This window comes from Geotrypetes seraphini, chromosome 8, assembly GCF_902459505.1.
Source record: "Geotrypetes seraphini chromosome 8, aGeoSer1.1, whole genome shotgun sequence".
Lineage (NCBI taxonomy): Eukaryota > Metazoa > Chordata > Amphibia > Gymnophiona > Dermophiidae > Geotrypetes > Geotrypetes seraphini.
The window spans coordinates 191568084-191591165 of NC_047091.1; the positions used below are offsets into that span (position 1 = coordinate 191568084).

Genomic DNA, 23082 nt, shown 5'->3' on the forward strand with positions numbered 1-23082 from the left:
CACGACAAAGGGCACCGTTTTTTTGAAAATTACCTCCCATAAGTCCATGCACAAAACGATGGCAGAAAAAGATCCCATAAAAAGATTAGGTTGTAAAAATATGGAAGGCTGACACTAAAAAGTCATTCCATCTGCGTACAGAATTTTACTACAGAGAGTGGAAGGAGGGAGGAGTGAGAGAGGATGGGCCACGTCAAAACCAAATAATACACTGTACTTTGTTCACTGCAGTAGTTTTAATTGCAAACTGTTGATTTGTATTGGTGAATTCTCATGTTTATTGTTGAATTTAATAAAAAAGACGTTCTGTGAGTTCAGGACAAATGCCGGGACTTCACGAGCCTAGTCTAGACCTGTGACCCCCTTTTCCCTCTGGGGAAAGACCATCAGCCCAAAGCCTGAGAAGAGATAATCCATGGAGATGCTCAGTTTGGTAAAATCCACCAGTGCTAGCACATAATGTTAACAGGCCTTAAAGACCATCAGGAGATAATGTTACTAGGTGCTAAATCAGCAATCAAGGCTGCCTCACCCTGGACCAACTTTGGCTATTGCATCGTGCCTGTGTCTTACTCCTTTCTACAAGGAATGCCCAACCAGCCTCTCTTTGGGACAGGGGAAGGTGCTCTGTGCATCTAACCGAGGCCAGCTCCTAATTAAATAGCCTCAGGGAGGGGGAGGGCCAGGCCAGATCCTGCAGTCCTGCCCACTCAGCTAATCATGAATTCCTCTGCCAGGATCAGCTGAACTGGCAGGGAGAATGTGTTTCCTCTCTGCCTCCCTCACACCCAGATACCCCCCCAGCCCCCCCTCCTTAGAAAGCCACTGTTCTCAGAGCCCTCTACCCCTCCCTCCCCCCCGAAAGCACTGGACATCACCCTGACATCATCCAACCCCCCGTACCTTCTGATGCAAAATCAGCAGGAGGAAAGCCCACTCTTGGGATGCAGTGAAAGGGGCAAAATATTAACAGGGGAACACTTATTTATTTAGAAATTTCTAACTTGCTTAAACTTAGCAACTCCCACTAACAGTTCCCCACCCCCTCCCGAAAAATAGCAAAACAATAAACAGAGGAAATTACTGTGAAATGCTTTCACGTGTTTGGCCTTCCTACATGTTAGCCTTTGCAAATTGGCTCCATTAGCGTTAATTACCTGTGTTAAAAATTGGGGTTAATGTTGTGATTTTAACCAGTTTTGATCAAGTCAAAGCCCCTCTGGCAGTGACGGCACTGGCAGACACCTTTGCCTCTTCCCAGGCCTGATCTGCTCCAGTTGAGTCCAGTTCTTAGGAGGGGCAGTGCCAGAGCGTGAGAAAGAGGAACATCTAACGGTGGGCTTAGGTAGGGCACTTTCTAGCACTTTCCCTGGACCCTGGTAGCAATAACCAGACGTTCCCACGGGGGAAATGGGGTGTTTGACTCCTGCTCGCCATCTCTGCTCGTACTCCCGTATTCCATATATGGCGCTCAAAATTGCGCAGGCAAATTAATTAACAAGCCGACTAATGCCAATTATTGGAGTTAACTGGTAAGAATGAGGGTTCTACTTGCATGTCTATAAAGTTGTGTGCATAAATCTTTCAGCACGCAACTGAAGGAGGAGCATTGGCAGGTCAAGGATGGTCACTATTACAGAATTTTGGTGATCCTCGCCTAATTTACGCACAGGGATTTATGCCAGGTTTCAGTCAATGTACGTTGGGCATGGATCCCAGCTGTACATGCTAAATGGCACCAGTGGATAGACCCCAGCGTCCAGCCCCCAAATTTTCAGCCCCATTTAAAGAATCTAGTACTAACGTATCAGTCACATGCAGACTTTTCTCTGAACGGAGGAAGACCAGGGGAAGCTACTGCAGGCACGAACTTGTGAGTATGTTTGACAGGGACACTATCTGAGCAAATGCTGTGGATAAAATTTACCCAGACCATTGATAGGTTGAAAATCTCCCCTTCAGTGGAGGAAACGCTTTTGGAGCGATGCCCAGAACAGTAAGTGCCAAAACGTTCAGCACAAACACACAATCAGAGTCTGTCCCTGTGATCGTGTCATGTTCCTGATCTCATGCCCTTCCAAATGTCACATCAACCCCAGAGCACCTACTGCCCGTTCTCCAGGTCCTTCACGTGACACACCGAAGCCTCCACCACATCCTTGGGCTTGGGGTATGGGTTCAGGGGGATGGGGCGCTCCTCCAGGTGGAAGTGCCGGCTGGTTCCATTGGCTTTGTAGGCCAAAGGACTGGCTTTGCCATTTGGGGACATCTCCTCCTTTTCAGGTAACACAACTTCAACTTTCACTTCAACTGTTGGAAGAAGCATAAGATTACGCGTTAGTTGTAGTGAGTGTATTCATAAGAGTCTGCTCTTAGCTAGTAATGACACAAATGAAGTAAGTTAGCTCTCTAAACACCTTTGAGGCCTCTAAGGTCCTCCGGAGAAGCATCACTATCTGTACCCTCATCAAAAGATTCAAGACAAAGTTAGACAAGTTCCTGATGAACAAGAGCGTACGCTGATAGGGCTTGTCTCAGTTAGGGCGCTAGTCTTTGACCAGAGGGCCACCGCGTGATGATGATGGACCACTGGTCTGACCCAGCAGCGGCAATTCTTATGTTCTTATGTACAATGTGATTCCCACCCAGCAAGCCCCCACGCTCTGGAACTTACTCCTAGATGGGCTACATCACCTGGAGACCATGTCTACTTCAGAAACAGGTGAAAGGCTGGCTCTCTGCAAACCCTGGAACATAAACCAGCCCCTCATATATTCTTTAACTGTACAGATACCCATCTATTTTTATCCTAAGTGTTTTTTTACATTCAGGTACTTTATCAACCCTTGGGCAATGAGGGGATTAAGTGACTTGCCCAGGGTCACAAGGAGCAGCGAGGGATTTGAGGCTGCTGAGGCTGTAGCTCTAACCCCTGCGACACACACTCCCTCCCTCTAGTTATCCCACTTGACTTTGTACTACCCACCTTGCCCCCGTCTAGGCACCTGCAATTCGCTCCTCGCCTCCATAGTACGATGCTTCAGTTTGTTCTTTGACACTTCTAATGAGCGCTTATTGGGTCTTTCCTTTCTTTCTTGGGATTTGTTAACCACCCTTTATGAAGTGATTTGCTCAAAGCGGTTTTAAAATCAGGGACTCTTACGAATCTAACAGGGTATTTGAATGTTCTATTATGGAACAGTTGCACTGACACTTATCCTATTTCTGTTATATGATTGTTAAAAGTGTGAAACTGGGTTTCAATTAGTCATTTCCACGTTTATCTCATTCATTGCATTTAGGTCTCATATTTGGTCATTTTGCTACTGTTCAGCTGTCAACCAAAATTGTAAGTTTTGTGTTCAACTGCACCTGCTGTACATCAGCTTGGGTGAATCTCTTTGTAGAGGTAGTTGATAAATCCCAATCAATCAATCAAAGGATGTATGAACACTGACAGATCACAGGCAGGAACTCATGTTCAGCAGACTGGTGGCCAGTTAAAATAGTCTCTATAAGTTTACAAAGCAGCCGTGCTTATAACTGTAGCATCAAAGACCTGCGAGGCCACATATCATGGACGAGACAGAGTGTGTGTGCAGGCAGGAAAGGCAGAGGAGACTCATTCCAGTTCAGACTGCCTGAAGTTATTTTGAGAATGGCATAAGAGACTGAAAGGCTCTCATAGAAACATGATGGCAGACAAAGGCCAAATGGCCCATCCAGTCTGCCCATCCACAATAAACATTATCTCTTCCTCTCTCTAAGAGATCCGACATGACTATCCCAGGCTTTCTTGAATTCAGACACAGTCTCTGTCTCTGCCACCTCTTCCGGGACAATGTTCCACGCATCTACCACCCTTTCTGTAAAAAATTATTTCCATAGATTTCTCCTGAGCCTTTCACCTCTTAACTTCATCCTATGAAAAAAGTTCATCTCATCCTAGGCCATCTTAAGAGAAAATTAATAATAATTTTTATTTCTTATATACCACTATACAATAAGTTCGAAGCGGTTTACAGCAAGATTCATACATTGAGACAATGCGATGATTACAACAAAAAAACACGAGTTTACAACAAGATACATAAGTTCAGAGCGATTTGCAAGAAGATACAAGCAACGAGAGTACGAGATGTTTGCAACAAATGATTACAGCAGGATACAGAAGTACGGAGCAGTTTGCAACAGGATACATGAGTTAGGGGCAGTTTACAAGAAGCTGCATGCAATGAGAAAAAGAGAGGTTTACAGCAATATACATGCAATGGGGGTAAGAGGGGTAATTGGAAGACAAAGCGCTTTCAGGGAAACAAAATTGTCAATGGAAGAGAACTCAGATTGTGTTAAAGAGACGAGTCTTCAGAGATTTTCTGAAGTCAGCCTATAATGTGGCCTCGAGTATGGGTTTTACGAGCCATGTGTTCAGTTTGGCTGCCTGGAACGATAGCATTCTGACAAGGAACTTCTTGTAGTGACACGATTTTAGAGATGGGTAATTAAAGAGATTTATTCTGCGAGAGTTGAGGCAGAATTGGGAGGCGAGGTAAGTTGGTAGCATCCCAAAGACATCTTTGTAGCTGATGCAGGCAAGCTTGAAGAGTATTCTGGATTCCACCGGCAACCAGTGGAGTATTTGGAAGTATGGGGTGATATGTTTCCATTGTTTTAATCCAAAGATGAGTCGGACTTGGTGAATACATTGCTGAAGAAAGGTTTAGGAGTGGATGAGAAGACTGGGGTTAAGAGAATGCATTCAGCATCAGGGAAGCCAGGGTTCAAATCCCATTTCTCCATGCAGAACCAGCACAGTCATTAGGTATGGGTAGGCAAATGCCTAGGACTACAACCTCTGGGGAGCAGCTGCAGTTAAAGCAGAGATCCTGATTCAAACAACCATCAACACATCCTTTTACCTGCACAAAAGATGGTCTCACAAACGCACACCCCTCCCCCTACTCACCAACCCAAAAAATCTATATTTAAAAGGATGATATCATAGCATGGTACCGGTAATAGGGAGAAGGCATAACCCAGTCCCTTTGCACCAGCCGTGTCTCCACTAACACTCCTTCTCTTGGATAACTCACTGCCATCTCCACTAAATTGTGAGCACCCTCAGGAACCAGCTGTTCTTTGGGTTTCTGCAGGTCTCTTGCACTATGTCAGTCACTGCGGGAAATGCTCCAAGTAGGGTAGGATTTCTTTTCTGTTTGGTTTCATCTTTAAAGTGCTATAAACCTCAGCAGTAAATAGTTGCAAAAGAAGGAAGGAGTGGCTCAGACTTTAGAGCTGCGGTTCTCAGGCTATGCTCATGTGTAAAGAAAAAAGACGCCTTCGCCATTTTTGTTATGTGCGGGAAAGGCTGGAAGTTTGAACCTCTGAAATAGAAAAAGTGACTTTAAAGCAGGGGTGTCCAACCTTTTAGCTTTCCTGGGCCGCAATGGCCGAGAAAAAATGTTTCTGGCGACGCGCAAACGCTGCAGCAAGACAGAGGAGGGAGCCGACAAGACAGTAAACACCCGGGGGCAGTAGAGGAAAACACTGCATCGCCTTTGACCGGGCCGCAGGTTGGACACCCCTGCTTTAAAGAACAGGACTTTGTTATTTACCTCTCCTGAATACAGTGCGTAGATAAAAAATTACAGTGATAATAAGTTAAAAAAGCAAATACCGTACAATTAGGTAGGCTGGTGGTTTTTGCCAATGATTAAAAGCAGGAGCAGAAGCAGCGTTGGATACTCCAGATCTGAGCAATAAATAGATTGGAAGTATTATCTGATTCTAAGTCTACATTGCTGAATCCGCTGCCCGTGTAGGACACCCAGACCACTAATCCTTGGGCCAAAGCAAAGAAAAAGCCTGGGGCCTTCTTTTGACCAAAGCAGGGCTGTGTATGGGCCTCGCAGGCCAGTGGCATAGTAAGGAGCGGGGTCCGAGTGCCCCAGGCGCCATCTTCGCAGGGGTGCCGGTGCCTCTCCTCCTCTCTGCTCATGGGGCGTGGGGGGTGGGGGGCATATGGCTGGGAAGAGCACCTTGATCTTTATACTGTTATTTTCTACATTAGCTTTTGCATTTTATTTTTTCTCACAGAAGTTTTTAAACTTCAAATGATTCTAATTATATTCTATATACGTAACATTGACATACTGGCGGCATCGATCCTTCTGTTCGCAGAGCTCTAGTTCACATCTGCCAGATGATCCTCCCCTCAGCAAAAGGAACCAAGTATTCAACTTTTTGTTCATCTCTATCCCCGTCAAAACTTGGAACAACCAGGCACAAGAAAAGAACCCTGTTGCCTAAAATTCAGAAGAAAGCTGAAAACGTTTCTTTACCAAAAACCACTAGGACTGGGGTCACTGTTGTATAATCCAGACCCATAACCCCGCCCCCCAGCCAAGTCACGCCCCGTTCTACTCCATCCTCACCCACCAGCCCTGCCCCCTCAACCTGTTCTCATGCTCAGAGCCATGGCGGTGTGATGTCACCACGCTGCATTTGCGCATGCACAAATGCCTCCCCGACGTGGGTCCTAAAATTTTCAAAACCCAGACAAACTGCTGTGTTTTGAAAAGCTGTCCGGATACCAGGACATGTCTTCTAAAAAGAGGACATGTCTGGTAACCCTAGCTAGGACTAATCACTCAGATCCTACCTTGAACTGAACCTTCTGATCGAACTGACGTATTAACGTAGAACAAAATATTTTCCAGAGAAAGCAAAATGGTAAAATCAGAGGACATAATTTGAGGTTGAGGGGTGGTAGATTCAAGAGCAATGTTAGGAAATTCTACTTGACGGAGAGGGTGCTGGATGCCTGGAATGCGCTCCCGAGAGAGGTGGTGGAGAGGAAAACGGTGACCGAGTTCAAAGAAGTGTGGGATGAACACAGAGGATCTAGAATCAGAAAAAAATTAAGGCCAATACTAGGCAGACTTGCACGGTCTATGTCCGTATATGGCCATTTGGTTGAGAATGGGCTGGGGGAGGGCTTCAATGGCTAGGATGGTTTAGATGGGTTGGAGGGAGCTTTGATGGAGACTTCTGTAGATGGAACCTAAGCAAAGTTCCAGGCAGAGCTTTAGGTTCTGCTCCAGCAATAGCTAAGAAGAAGGAAAATTGAAATTAAGTCAGTAATTTAAAGACTGGATGGACCATTTGGGTCTTTATCTGCTGTCGAAGCAATTCCGCATTGTAACGCAGACGATACTTGTTCTACACTCCATCGTATGTAATAGTTAGCACAAGCTGAGAATTTCAAGGCCCTTTACTTGCACTTTTTGCAGTTGATGTCTGTTCACTGGAGGCTCCCAAGAAATGATAGTTTAGAAAGCACTGCAAAGGGTTGCTTCGGCTCTTAATTGTTTGGGAGGGGTACGTGCATGTATGTATGCGATTAGGAGGATGCAAATACGTGCATTCGTTGGAGGCCATGATGAGTGATGCAGTCTTGCTGGGGAGAATGGGATAGAAAATGAATTCTATAAATGACAACAGTGAAAAACTTGGTGAGATATACATCAGAAAACAAAACCATTTTGGGATCTCTATAAGGCAGAGCCAGGATCTTTCCCTTTACAGCTTGTCCTTTAAAGCAAAATGCAATAAGTATTTTAAGAAAGGGCAGCATTAAAAAACAAACAAACTGTACTTCTGCTGTTAGCTTTATTCCTTAACATTATAAACCTCATCTTCCGCTTGGTGCAGAGCCAAAGCAGTTTTGTGGAGGTCTTAAGGCTGATCAGTGGACAAAACAGAAAGAGTGGCTTAAATGGGAACATAAAGACCGTCTTCCACACCTTCCCAAATCTAACTGATGTAACCTTGCTGTCCTAACAGCATCTCTTGTTGTATACCGTCTTGAACTGAAAAGGTATGACGGGATATAAATAAAGCTATTATTATTATTACTAGTGTTTAAGCCCATTACATTAACGGTTGCTAGAATAGATGTGTAGACTTTTAGCACAATGGGTCGCTGAGGCGTTTCTTTCTTTCTTTCTTTATGGTTTTTTTTCTCTCTCCCTGCCCCCCTTTCTTTCTTTTTGTCTCTGTCCCCCTGTGTGTCTCTGTCTGTCTCTTCCCTGGCCCCCTGTCATACTGTCTCTCTCCCTGGCTGTCTGTCAGTCTTTCTTTCTGTATCTTCTCCCTTCCTTTTACCTCCCATGTCCCTTGTCCAGCAGTAGCCCTTCTCCCTTCCTTTTACGTCCCCCTTGTGTTTTAGCCCGTTACATTAATGGGTGCTAGAGTAGATGTCTGTCTGTCTGGTCTTTTTTTATTTGTCTCTCTCTCCTTGGACGCTGTCTGTCATTCTTTCTGTCTGTGTCTCTCCCTGGCCCCCTGTCTGTCTATCTTTATTTCTAACTCTATCCTCTTCCCTTAATCCTGCATGTGCTCTTTTTTCTTTCTCCTCCCCCACTTCTTTCCAATGTTTGCTCCCCCTGTCCCTCAGACTTCAATTCAGCAGCTGTCCCTCCTCTCCCCCACACTTCCATTCAGTATCTGTCTCCCTCTCTCTACCCCTTCCATCTACTGTTCACCCTCTGTCTTGCCCCTTACATTCACTGCCCTCTCTTCTCTTTCCATCCAGTGTACGCCCTCTCTCTCTGTTTCATATGGCATACCTTCCTCCTTCCCTCCATGCCCTGCTATCTCTTCTTCCCTCCAAGCCATTCTCTCCCCATCTGCTCCCTTTCCTCCTAGGGAAGCAGCATTCACAATTCATTGCTGTTGCCGGCTTCAGGTCTTCCTCTCTGGCGGGTCCTGTCTTCATGAAAACAGGGAGTAGGCAGGACCCACCAGAGAGGAAGGCCTGAAGCCGGCAACAGCAGCGAATTGTAAACGCTGCTGCTGCCCGAAGAAGCCAGGCCTTGAAGCACCCGAGGCAGACCGCTTCTCTCCCCTCCCAGCCCAACCCCCACTGACTCTCCTATCTCTCCCTCCCATGTGACCTTCCCAGCGAGTGACCTTAACAACAAACCTCCCTCCAGCATTGGCAGCCACAGCATGCTAAACAGGCTGCTTCATGGCTTTCTCCTGCTGGTGTGTCCCTCTGTCGCGTCACTGATGACATCATCATTGATGCGGCAGCGGAACTCACCGGTTGGGAGGGTGAGAATTAAGTGAATTAAGTGAGCGCGGGTATGTGCAGCAGCAGCGGTATTTCCCTCCCCCTCCATGTCCCTTGTGCAGCACTTGCCGCGGCGGCTCCTCTCATGATCTCCGTCTGGTGCAGCTCTTGGGAGGAGCTGCCTGCCGCTCTTAACCAATTCAAGGAAGACACAGGTGCGGCTCGTGTGTTTGGGCGTGGAGAGTAAGTGAGTCGGCCACAGCGCTCAACATTACCTTGGAGTCCACGACTGTGGGCCCGTTGTAAGCGCGCATGCGCTCTCCTGTCTGCCATGGACATACGGATCACAGAACACACAGGTAGGAGTGCACGTGCGCGCTTAGCATTTTATTATAGTAGATTTGCCTCTTTGTAGATGATACCAAACTCTGCAATAGAGTAGACACCCCAGATGGTGTGAATAACATGAAGAAAGACCTGGCGAAGCATGAAGAATGGTCTGAAATTTGGCAGCTAAAATTTAGTGCTAAGAAATACAAGGTCATGCATTTGGGTTGCAAAAACCAGACTGGACGGTACAGTTTAGGGGGTGAAGAACTTAAGTGCACGACAGAAGAGCGGGACTTGGGTGTGATTGTATGTGATAATCTTAAGGTAGACAAACAGGTTGAAAAGGTAACAGCGAAAGCTAGAAGGTTTTAGGATGCAGAGTACAGTGGTCCATGGTAGTTTGCAAAGAAAATCAACCTTGTCAAATCTTGTCTCCACAAAACTTATTTTTGTTTTATCCATGTGTCAAATTTCAACGTGTTTAGACAATATTTAGAGGTCACCCCAGCATGCAGTTTGCTTGGGTTGGGTGTTGTGTATGTAGATGATTGCACATAATCAGTTTCTATAGCGTTGTCTAGTTTGTGATCTGGACCCGAAAACTGGCTCCTTGGGAAGTCAGTCTGTCAGCTGTCAATTGCTAGACTCCTACGTGGACTGGATGTTCTTTGACTGGCCAATTTTCAATACTATGACGAAGGAAACTTTTACCGGAAAGCTATAAGTGTAAGTAAGCGATGGCACTATGGGATTGAGCCAGGAGACCAACAGAATGCATAGACTCTTGCATTAGGAAGTTGAAGAAACAACATGACGAGTATTTGTCCCTAAAGAAACACAAAACTTGTCAACGAGAAGGTGATTGCAGAATGAAGAAATCTTTAAAACATGTTATGACTGAACTTAAAAATGAAGATGGAGAATTTCTACAGAAGCAATGGCACAACATGTTTTCTTCCTGTACGAGTGAAGCTGACTTTCAAACAACTGCAGAAAGAGGGAGAAGCCTCATTGAAAAATGTAATGATACTTTAGCAATTTGTTCTTCGGCTAGAAGCCAGCCATTGAAAGAAGTTTAGTTCTGCATCAAAGGTGGCTCTTATCAAGTTTCAAGTTTCTTTATTTTTAATATACCGTCTATAAAAATACATGTCTAGACGGTGTACATTATAAAAAATTATAGAAAACAATTAAAATAAGTAAATAAAAATAATAATTTATCAGATATTAGAAAAAAAATATTGGACAAATTCGAATTAACATACATGGAACGGAAGGAACGGAAGGGAGGGAGAGGTTGTTTAAAATACATCGAAGTAAAATTAATAAAAAAGGATGGTAAATGAGGAGTGGTAAAGACATTAGGAAGGGGAATCACTTCAGAAGAAGTGTTAGCTGTTTCAGAGCTACATATGAATCAGGAAGTTAAAGGGTAGAGGCTGATGCTAAAGAGTGAAAGCATCTTTAAAGAGGAAGCTTTTAAGTTTGGTTTTAAATTTTCCAAGGGAGTTCTCCAATCGAATGTCTAGTGGAAGGGCATTCCACAAAGAGGGGGCAGTAACTGAGAAGATGCCTTTGCGAGTAGTGTCGTGAAATAATTCCCATATTGACGGTATAGAGAGTAAATTTTGATTATTTGATCGGAGGACCCTTGATGATGATGAGGGGATCAAAAGTTTGTCTATGAACGCCGGTTGATTGGAGGTTTGGTTTGTTTTTTTTGAAAGTGAGGAGGAGTATTTTATAGAAAAGACGATGAGAAACGGGTAACCAATGTGCTTTACGGAGGAGAGGGGTGACATGGTCAAATTATTTTGCATGATAGATTAATTTAACAGCAATGTTTTTTCAATAATTGTAAACGGCGGATCTCTTTCTGGGTTATGCCTTGATAGAGGGCATTACAATAATCAATGGTTGAAATTACTAGGGAGTGATCAAGAAAAGAGGAAATAGAACGAATGAGCCTAAGCATAACTGCACTAACTTGTTGATGAAAGGTAAGATCCCTATCTAGAATGACTCCAAGGAGTTTAACTTTGTTATCCATTTGAATTGGGGAGGAATCAATACTGATGTCTTAGACTGTTGATTACAATATACTGTTAAACTTAACTGTAGTTTAAGAAAAAACAGCGAGGTAGGGCGACCCCTAAACTTTGTAGTTTTTTTTTAAATTTTGTATGTTTTTCATTTTTATATAAAGGAATAAAATTAGCCTTGTGGACAAATAAAATCTGTTTTGGTATCCTGCTGTTACAGTATCTTGTCATGACCTGAGGAAGAGGGTTTTGATCTTTGAAAGTTGGTAAAATAATGTATTTAAAATTAGTTCAATAAAAAGATGACCTTATTTCCATTTTCTATTTCTAAACATTTATCAATACAACCACAATACTACAACATAAATCTTTCTTCTACCTTTTATTGTTTCTGCTTTCATCTTCTTCTTTTCAATCTCTCCTTTCCATCCACCATCTGCCCTCTCTTTCAGCCCCTTCCATCTGGTGTCCACCCTCCCTCTTCCATAAACTGTCTATCCTGTGCCCCTTCTCTTCTTTGTACATGATTCATTTCAGCTTTACCTCTTCTCCATTTTTCTCTTTCTGTCTCCACCCCTCCTCCATACTTTGGCATCTCTCTCTTCCCCTTTCCTTCCTTTATTCCCACCCCACTCCATGGTCTGGGCATGTCTGTCTCCTTCCCTTCCCTCTTCCCCATGCCCTGGCATCTCTCTCCTCTCCTTCCCTTCTATCTCCCCTACCCCTCGATGCTCTGGCATCTCCTCTCCTTCCTTTCCCTACCTCCCTCCTTTTCCCCTGGTCTGGCATCTCTGTCTCCTTTCCTTCCCCTCTTCCCCATGCCCTAGCATCTCTCCCTCCCCCTCCATGGTCTAACATCTCCTTTCCTCCCCCCTTCCCTGATCTTCCTTTTCCCTTCCTCTTTCTGCCCCCAATCAGATTAAGCATTTCTCTTCCCCTCCATCTCTTTCGTTGTCACACTGCCCCTGTCAATAGCACAGCCTTCATAACTCACTGCTCTTGCCGGCTATTGGCCTTTCTGTCTCCCAAGTCCTGCATACTTCTTGCTTCAACGAAGGCAGGACCCAGCAGAGAGGAAGGCCCAACGCTGGCAAAGTAGTGAGTTGTGAAGGTTCTTGGACAATGATGCCGGCCCTATGAACAGCCCCTTATGGGCTGCATGTGATGTGGACCGCCCGCTGCCCCCCTTTGGTATGCCACTAACGTAACCTGCTAAGTGCCAAGTTTGCCAACAAACACTCACAATTTAGATGGTTTCAGCATGGGCATTAACTAGACATTTTCAGCAGCACTAACCAGTTAAGGACTGCTAAAAATGCCTGGTTAGTCCCGGACCAGTGATTTAAATGCCAAGGAGACTCTTCTGGCTGTTAAAATGTTTGAATATCAGTCCCAAAGGATCCAATATAAAGAGAATGAAATCAATACAAAACTTAGCACTGCTGAGAAGGCAACTCCAGTAAGACCCTAAGAATAGCCTTACTGGGTCAGACCAAAAGTCTATCAAGCCCAGTAGCCCATTCTCACGGTGGCCAATCCAGGTCCCTAGTACCTGGCCAAAACCCAAAGAGTAGCAACATTTCATCCTACCAATCCAGAGCAAGCAGTGGCTTCCCCCATGTCTTAATAATAGACTATGGACTTTTCCTCCAGGAACTTGTCCAAGCCTTTCTTAAAACCAGCTACACTATCCGCTCTTACCACATCCTCTGGCAACGCGTTCCAGAGCTTAACTATTCTCTGAGTGAAAAAAATTTACCTCCTATTGGTTTTAAAAGTATTTCTCTGTAACTTCATCGAGTGTCCCCTAGTCTTTGTCATTTCTGACGGAGCGAAAAATCGATCCACTTGTACCCGTTCTACTCCACTCAGGATTTTGTAGACTTCAATCCTATCTCCCCTCAGCCGTCTCTTTTTAGTCTTTCCTCATACGAGAGGAGTTCCAGCCCCTTTACCATCTTGGTCGCTCTTCTTTGAACCTTTTCTAGCGCCACTATATCTTTCTTGAGATAAGGAGACCAGAATTGAACGCAGTACTCCAGATGAGGTTGCACCATGGAGCGATACAGGGACATTATAACACTTAATCTTGTTAACCATCCCTTTTTTAATAATTCCTAGCATCTTGTTTGCTTTTTTTGGCCACCACTGCACATTGGGCGGAAAGTTTCATCCTATTGTCTACGATGAGACCCAGATCCTTTTCTTGGGCACTAACCCCCAAGGTGGACCTTAGCATCTGGTAACTGTGATTCAGGTTATCCTTCCCAATGTGCATCACTTTGCATTTGTCCACATTAAATGTCATCTGCCATTTGGTCACCCAGTCTTCCAATTTCCTAAGGTCTGCCTGCAGTTTTTCACAAGCCGCATGCATTTTAACAACTTTGAACAGTTTAGTGTCATCTGCAAATTTAATCACCTCACTCGTCATTCCAATTTCCATATCGTTTATAAATAAGTTAAATAGTACCAGTTCCAGTACAGATCCTTGTGGCACTCCACTGTTTACTCTCCTCCATTGAGAAAAATGACCATGTAACCCAACCCTCTATAGTTGCAAAGGAAGGCCAGTTCTGGGGTCAATTTAAGAAAGGCCACCGGAGTAAATTCTATCACGGCAATTATGTGCAGAATTTTCATTATAAAAGACTGGCATAAGTCGGCATTTATGGGCCATTGTGGCCCTCACGTTTACGCCATGCCAAGAGCTGGTATTAATACTAACGCCTAAATGTGGCTGTTGCATGTATAAGTGACATCACTCTATAAAGTTAGTGCTAAATGCTAGGCACGCCCTTGCCTCAGCCATGTACCCTTTTACGTGCAATTGCAGGCGCTAATCTTATAGTCGCAGTTGAAGTTGTAAGTGCAATTTTGTTCCAAACTGCAATTAACCACATGGTCAATCGTAAACTAATGAACGGTGTCCCTTCTCTGCATCACTGATGGTTATCTAGAACCTACCTGTGCAAAGCGTGCACGTATATTTAGGTGTAAGATTCTAGAGTGAGGGGGTCTGTGTCTCAAATGTGGGATGGAGTGAACAAAGCAATCACAGGATTTGGGAAGTAAGGTCAGTGCCGGTCTGTGTTTCGAATCAGGATCATGTGTGTATTTTACAGTAAGTGCAAGTGGTTTGTATGTCAGCAGGAGACAGGAAGACATTTTAAGATGAAATTAGCAAATGAGATGGTGGCTGCAGTCCAAACTCAAAACCATTCTTCCACAAGTGCATCGTAGCGAGCTGCCCTATATGTGACTGACACTGTGCCAAGTTTGCCAGCTGCCCTAGTGGTTAACCAGGAAGGAGTGTAACAGACGGAGCTCTGACAGATTAGATGGGCCGTGCAGGTATTTCACGGTGTTACTACTGGTATAATCAGAAGGAGAAGATCAATCCCACTATTATTTATGGCTGGCTAAAATGTGAACCAGGATCCCTGAATTCCCTGGCCTTAGAAATGAGAGGTCCTGGGTGTCAGCAGCCTGTTTCTGATCAGAGATGAATTGAAGCATGAAATATTGGCACAGAACTGTGAGGCCAGTGCATCACCCACTGAGTCTTTCGCTGCATGAGAGAAATAAGGTTTTAATGCTCTTTAAAGGTTACTCCTAGTCAGTGCCCACCTAATCCCATCGGCACGTGAAGGAATTCAGATTTGTGTGCATTTTCCACATTAGGAATTTTCCCAGTAATACAATGAGTGAATGTAAACTGTAATTCTCTGCAGATTAAAGCAGTGTATAATCCGCCTTTCAGGAGCCGAATTAACATTCCTGAGTGAGGTCCGATCCTGTGCAAATCACCTGGTTTGGGTTTGGAGAAGCATCCTCCCATGGTGAGCTAAGCACAAGGAGAGAGGCGAAGCCAGGATGCAGGATTTGAAAGAACTGGTCCCAGCCAAATCTCCAGAGGGAGTGCCACTAAGCCATACTGTGAGCAGGCAGATGCCACAGAGTCACATGGGAGGCTGGAAACCTGGGATGTCCCGGAGTGGCCAGTAATCCTCTGTCGCCATTATGGGCGTCAGCTGATCTTCCAGCACCTACGTTAAATGAAAAGTTCCAGTAAGAATATATTCAAAAGTATGGGGAAAATGTCTTACACAGCGCCAGGTCACAGGTTTGGTTGAACCTCCTGAGCCCTCCAGGTCATGTGGAACACTGGGAGCCAGTCCAGGTCTTTAAAATCATGCTCCTTCTATCATTTATGGGGCTAGTATTCAGCTAGCAGAAGCCACAATTTCTTGAAACTCTAGCTGCTACTGGCTGAATTAGACTCGGAGAGAATGCCAACCCCCCTGTGGGCATTCGGTAGCCTTCTGGCAGCTCACCAACATTTCAAACACATAAAACAAGGGGGAAACTAGCAAGCTTTTTCATAAACTTGAAAATAGTTGCAAAAATGTCTCAACAGCACGAAAAGGAATCAGGATATATAAAGATATTTATTTAATCACGTTGATCATTGCATCACAGAAATCACATAAGATGGTGGTCTGCAAAGGACATAGTGAATCCACTGTTCATCCATCATGACTAAAGCCACCCAGTGCTAAATGTTCGACATTTTTCAGTTTGATGCTGTTTCAGCGTCAGGGCAGCAAGAAATAACCCACAAGAAACAGGTGCATTGAATGTAGGGTTCCAACCTATCAGAAGTCCAGAAGCCTTTCAAACACCCTCAGGCTGGAACAGCATCACACCAAAACGTGTCAGGCATTTTGTGCTGGGTGAGTGGCCAGCATCGTTACTGCTTTGGCAACCCGCCATATTACATGAGTTTGGTGATCCATGTGATGCAATGTATCTTGATTGCCTTTTGGACAACTCTCAGTGGTGGCACCCGGATACCAAGCTGGTTAACTTAGGACACCCTTTCGTCCAGGTAGGTCTCCAGGCTCCACCGCTGAACACTGGTGGTGCCTGGCTCCAGTCTGACTCTGCCACCAACTCCTGGATTCTATACAGGTCACCCACATGTGAACAAATGCAGATACATACATGAATTAGTCAACAGCCAACAAGTTGGACTTGTGTGTACATCTGCCCTCAGGGAAGAGGTAGAAAGACTGAATGAATTCTTTGCTTCGGTCTTTAAGGAAGGAGATGTGAGAGATCTACCTGAACCGGAAATGGTTTTCAAAGGTGATAATGTGGAGGAACTGAAAGAAATCTCGGTGAATCTGGAAGATGTACTAAGCCAAATCGACAAGTTAAAAAGTGATAAATCACCTGGACCGGATGGTATACATCCCAGGGTACTAAAAGAACTCAAAAATGAAATTGCTGACCTGCTGTTAGTGATCTGTAACCTGTCGCTAAAATCGTCTGTAGTACCTGAAGATTGGAGGGTGGCCAATGTTACGCCGATTTTTTAAAAAGGGCTCCAGGGGAAATCCGTGAAATCACAGACCGGTAAGCCTTACTTCGGTGCTGGGCAAAATGGTAGAAACGATTATAAAAAATAAAATTGTGGAACATGCAGACAAACATGATTTAATGAGACGGAGTCAGCATGGGTTCAGCTGAGGGAGATCTTGCCTCACAAATTTGCTTGACTTCTATGAAGATGTGGATAAAGGTGAGCTGGTTCATATTTATTTATTTATTTCTTCATTTATTTAGCCCATCCTCCCAAAGGAGCCCAGAACGGGTTACAAGATTACATTCACAGTATAAGGAAGACAAACTTTGGTGGGAAAAACAAACTTGGTGTACATAGAGGTATAAATTTCAGCTTTTACAGTATAAGCATGACATACAGATTTGGAGACATAGACAGTGGACATAGGGTGTTTTAAAAATTGCAGTATGTTCCGAGAAGACGTGGAAGGGCATAATCGAAAGGGACGTCTAAGTTCATTTACGTCCATCTCGCAAGACATCCAAAGTTAAAAGAGCCGAAGACACATTTTCGAAAGATATGTCCAACTTTTTTTTTACTTTCGAAAATCGTCTAATTATACGTCCTGCCGATCTGATCGTTCAAGCCACTAAATCATCTATCTTTGTACCACATTTCCGTCCAACTTTCTGTCCAAGTCCAAAACGCCTAGAACAAGCCCTGTTGGACGTGGGAAGGGTCTGCAGAGTGATGGACTGCACACCCAGACTTGCCACCTATATAGTGGGGTACCTTACAGAGAACTGCTGTGAACTTCACAAAAAGGGTGCCATGGTTTCTCCTCACTGCAGTTCCCTTATAGGTGACAGTGAGTCCTCCCCAAAAACCTCCAGAATCCCCTAGACCCACTTATCTAGCACCCCAATAGCCCTTATGGCTGCAGAAGCCACTTATATGCCAGTACAAAAGAGTTTTGGGGGTGTATAGGGGAGTGCACATGTTTAAGTATCAATGCAGTGATTACAGGGGCTTATGGGTATGGGTCCTCCTCTCTATGGGTCTCTAGCCTACCCCCAAGACGACTTAAGCTGCCTCTGGGCTGGACGACTAGGCTTTCCTATGCCAGGCGCCCAGGTGATAATGGTCTGAGGCTGAAATTTAAAGTTGTGAATAAAATTTTTTATGGGGGTGGGGGGGGTTGGTGATTACTGGGATAGTGTGTGGGGGTCTGTGTTATGTGTTTTCAGTGCTTATCTGGTGAGTTTAGGTGGGTTTTTATGACTTAGACCATGTTTATGACTTAGACCATGAAATTAAAATGTCATGGGATGGGTGGCAAAGTTCAGTTGTGGATTAGAAATTGGTTATGAGATAGAAAACAGAGGGTAGGGTTAAATGGTCATTTTTCTCAATGGAGGAGAGTAAACAGTGGAGTGCCGCAGGGGACAGAACATAAGAATAGCCTTACTGGGGACAGATCCCTCACTACCTGGGGTGATATGTTCTGGGGGTCTCGCGGCCCACCTGCACATGTGGGTGGAGCTACAAACAGAAAATCACATTTCACCCATTCATGTCAATGGAAAAAATGTAAAAAGCTGCCATTCTCACAGTAATTCAAAAACGGCTTGACCGATTTGAACGAAACTTGGTATGTAGATCCCTCACTACCTGGGGTGATATGTTCTGGGGGTCTCGTGGCCCGCCTGCACACGTGGGCGGAGCTACAAACATTAAATCAGATTTCACCCATTCATGTCAATGGAAAAAATGTAAAAAGCTGCCATTCTCACAGTAATTCCAACTACCTGGGGTGATATGTTCTGGGGGTCTCGCGGCCCACCTGCACACGTGGGCGGAGCTACAAACAGAACATCAGATTTCACCCATTCATGTCAACGGAAAAAATGTAAAAAGCTGCCATTCTCACAGTAATTCAAAAACGGCTTGACCGATTTGAACGAAACTTGGTATGCAGATCCCTCACTACCTGGGGTGATATGTTCTGGGGGTCTCGTGGCCCGCCTGCACACGTGGGCGGAGCTACAAACATTAAATCAGATTTCACCCATTCATGTCTATGGAAAAAATGTAAAAAGCTGCCATTCTCACAGTAATTCCAACTACCTGGGGTGATATGTTCTGGGGGTCTCGCGGCCCACCTGCACACGTGGGCGGAGCTACAAACAGAACATCAGATTTCACCCATTCATGTCAACGGAAAAAATGTAAAAAGCTGCCATTCTCACAGTAATTCAAAAACGGCTTGACCGATTTGAACGAAACTTGGTATGCAGATCCCTCACTACCTGGGGTGATATGTTCTGGGGGTCTCGCGGTCCACCTGCACACGTGGGCGGAGCTACAAACATAAAATCAGATTTCACCCATTCATGTCAATGGAAAAAATTTAAAAAGCTGCCACTCTCACAGTAATTCAAAAACGGCTTGACCGATTTGAATGAAACTTGGTATGCAGATCCCTCACTACCTGGGGTGATATGTTCTGGGGGTCTCGCGGCCCACCTGCACACGTGGGCGGAGCTACAAACAGAAAATCACATTTCACCCATTCATGTCAATGGAAAAAATGTAAAAAGCTGCCATTCTCACAGTAATTCAAAAACGGCTTGACCGATTTGAACGAAACTTGGTATGCCGATCCCTCACTACCTGGGGTGATATGTTCTGGGGGTCTCCCGGCCCACTTGAACACGTGGGCAGAGCTCCAAACAGAAAATCACATTTCACCCATTCATGTCAATGGAAAAAATGTAAAAAGCTGCCATTCTCACAGTAATTCAAAAACGGCTTGACCGATTTGAACGAAACTTGGTATGCAGATCCCTCACTACCTGGGGTGATATGTTCTGGGTGTCTCGCGGCCCTCCTGTACATGTGGGCGGAGCTACAAACATAAAATCAGATTTCACCCATTCATGTCAATGGAAAAAATATAAACAGCTGCCATTCTCACAGTAATTCAAAAACGGCTTGACCGATTTGAACGAAACTTGGTATGCAGATCCCTCACTACCTGGGATGATATGTTCTGGGGGTCTCGCGGCCCACCTGCACACGTGGGCGGAGCTACAAACAGAAAATCAGATTTCACCCATTCATGTCAATGGTAAAATTGTAAAACGCTGCCATTCTCACAGTACTTCAAAAATGGCTTGACCGAATTGAACGAAACTTGGTATGCAGATCCCTCACTACCTGGGGTGATATGTTCTGGGGGTCTCGCGGCCCACCTGCACACGTGGGCGGAGCTACAAACACAAACTGAGATTTCGCCCATTCGTGTCAATGGAAAGGATGTAAAAAGCTGCCATTCTCACAGTAATTCCAACTATAAAACACTTTCTATGACACTATAACCACTAGAGACATCGTTTCTATTCTACCACGGACACCATACATATAGAGTTTGTATGTTCTAACTGTGTTTGTAACTGTTTCCTTCATGCACCCCAGTTCATAATGTTATTACATTACATGAGTACTCACATATGCTGAACTAGGAACACAGGTTCCATTCTGAACCGGGAAAAAACTGCATGGAGTTTCTTTTCAACCTGAGTTTCCACATATTGAGTTGTTTAAATCAATACTGAAACTTTTGGATGCCACTTATTCCAACAGATCTTCCTTTTCAGTTTAAGAGATTGCAAATTCCAGTGAGACTTGCATTCTCTATCACAATCAACAAATCACAGGGACAGACTATTACATACTGTGGAGTGGATTTAAGATCCCCCCTGTTTTTCCCATGGACAACTCTATGTTGCTTGATCAAGGGTGGGTTCACCCAAGAATTTATATGTTCTTGCTCCTGGAGGTGAAAGTAAAAATGTTGTTTATAATCAAGTTTTGTGTTAGTTGTATTGTATTCATTTTGTCAAATATTTCACATTATAATTTGAATATTGTACTTTTTATAAAGCTGTTAAAAAATAATTTCATTCACCACTATAAAGTATCTTTATTTGAATCCATTTACAGTGTTATTGCTATAATTAAATACCCGTGCAACGCCGGGGCATCAGCTAGTGGTTTTATATTTTTATTCCCAATAGTTTGCTTCTGTCCCCTGAAGAAGGCAGTTTTACACTGTTGAAACTTGGATCCTTGTTGGGCCCCCAAGATTATCAACATGGACTTATATGATTATCAAACGTAGATAAATAAAGCACGATTTGGTTTGAGTGAATGTGCGGTGGAAGTGAAAAGGGCGAACAGAATGCTAGGAATGATAAAGAAGGGGATCACGAATAGATTGAAGAAAGTTACCATGCTGCTGTACCGGGCCATGGTGCTCCCTCACCTGGAGTACTGCGCCCAGCACTGGTCGCCGTACATGAAGGTCACGGTACTACTCAAAAGGGTCCAGAGAAGAGCGACCAAGATGGTTAAGGGATTGGAGGAGCTGCCGTACAGCAAAAGATTAGAGAAACTGGGCCTCTTCTCCCTCGAACAGAGGAGATTGAGAGGCAACATAATCGAAACATTAAAGGTACTGAAAGGGATAGACTTAGTAGATAAGGACAGGTTGTTCACCCTCTCCAAGGTAGGGAGAACGAGAGAGCACTCTCTAAAGATGAAAGGGGATAGATCCCGTACAAACGTAAGGAGTTCTTCACCCAGAGAGTGGTAGAAAACTGGAACGCTCTTCCGGAGTCTGTCATAGGGGAAAACACCCTCCAGGGATTCAAGACAAAGTTAGACAAGTTCCTGCTGAACAAGAACGTGCGCTGGTAGGGATAGTCTCGGTTAGTGTGCTGGTCTTTGACCAGAGGGCTGCCGCGGGAGCGGACTGCTGGGCATGATGGACCACTGGTCTGACCCAGCAGTGGCTATTCTTATGTTCTTATCTGTCTTGCTATTAGAAAAGCACCAGAAGGGGGGGGGGGAGGGGTATGAGATGAACAAGGAGGAAGACTGAATGTGAGACTGGAGGGATATGAAAGTTGGAAGAGGCCAGTCTAGTAGAGGGGCATGATGGGGAGTCATGAATATGGGCATAGTGGGAGTGTAGATAGGGAAAAGAGTCTGGGGGAGGGTTGTGATGGATGGAGCATGAGTGAGGCATGAGGCTGGGTAAGGTTGTTAATATGGAGGGAGATAGTCTAACTGAGTATGCACAGAAGAGCTGGTGTTAGTGGCCGAATCGCGCCCGTTGAATTAATTGCTTCTTGTTCAACACAGGTGTGACCCGTGCAGCAGATGTCGTTGACTGGTGGGTCTGGCATCCCCACCAAGCATGAAAATAGAGGGTGCCTGAGACAAAGGTGAGGGGGCCCAGGCCACTAGTGAAAAGATCAACAGCATTTGTATGAATCAAATGACTTTCTGAGAGAAAAGATTACAATTGAACAATGACTCCTTCCATCAACTTTTAACTGCCAACCTGAAGGTCTTTATTTACCATCGGCTCAACTAAAGACTCCCAATTACATCTTGGTATGAACCCACTATGGATTTCATGTCAGACCGAGAACAGATGAGCAGTAGATGGTTCATCTATGTTTATCTTTATAGGTCCCTGGGATGTCCTCCTTGTCCCCTCTTGCTTCTCAAGACCAGGATCTTTGGTTTTCCTCTTGGTTCTCCTTCTGCTTCACTCCTATTTTCTCCTTGTAGGAAATGGCAGTGGGCTGGTTCCCCATTCCAGTTTATATATGCAGAAGCCCTGTCTCTGCTTACCATTTCTTTTTCCTCCTGGTACAACAGAAGGATCTCTTCCCCTTACTCAGCAGTACGATGACCAGGGATGCAGGAGCCCCAGACAATAAATTCAAACAGGTCATTGCTTCTTTCCAAATGGGGTCTACTGGACAGGAGAGTTTTTGTTTAATGAGCAATCACAAGTTGACGTCCGTTACTAGAGGCCTCAGCTCTCCACTCATAACTGTGTGTACATATGCTTGTTATCTGAATGATATGGTTCCTATCTGGGATCACATGAATTTTCAGCTGCTAAAATGGGGTCATCGCTGAGAAAAGACTGAAAGCACCATTATACACCCTCCCATTCTCCTTTTGACACCCTGGAGGTCCCTGGATGTGATCCTTCCAAAATCTCTTTCCTGTTTGCTATGGCTGCAACTGACTTACTGCTCCCCTGGGTTTCTGCATTCCTGAGTATTTTGATATTAAATCAGAACTGCAAACTTCAGGCTTTCTTTAATCCTTTCATTTGTCTATTCCCTCTGGAATGTGAATCATTTCCTGAGAAGGAAAGGTCAGTTTAGCTACAGAAGAGAAAGTCTCAGCGTCCAGTA

At 44.6% G+C, this 23082-nt stretch overlaps 1 protein-coding gene across 6 annotated transcripts in view; it reads right to left on the reverse strand.

Moving 5' to 3' along the window:
- The window catches only part of AIFM3 (apoptosis inducing factor mitochondria associated 3), a 108385-nt gene that overhangs the window by 74355 nt on the left and 10948 nt on the right, over nt 1-23082 (reverse strand). For 4 of the 6 annotated variants that reach the window (XR_004540503.1, XR_004540502.1, XM_033957354.1 and 1 more), the window contains exons 1-2: nt 15259-15482; nt 2109-2310 (exon numbers count right to left, since the gene is read on the reverse strand). Coding sequence is in view for 2 of the 6 variants with exons in the window: in XM_033957354.1 (XP_033813245.1) it covers nt 2109-2310; nt 15259-15289 (233 nt within the window). In the remaining 4 variants the exon portion in view is untranslated. Of the gene's footprint in view, nt 1-1927; nt 2046-2108; nt 2311-15258; nt 15483-23082 lie in introns of those variants that run through there. The other 2 variants (XR_004540504.1, XR_004540505.1) reach the window with 2 other exon arrangements.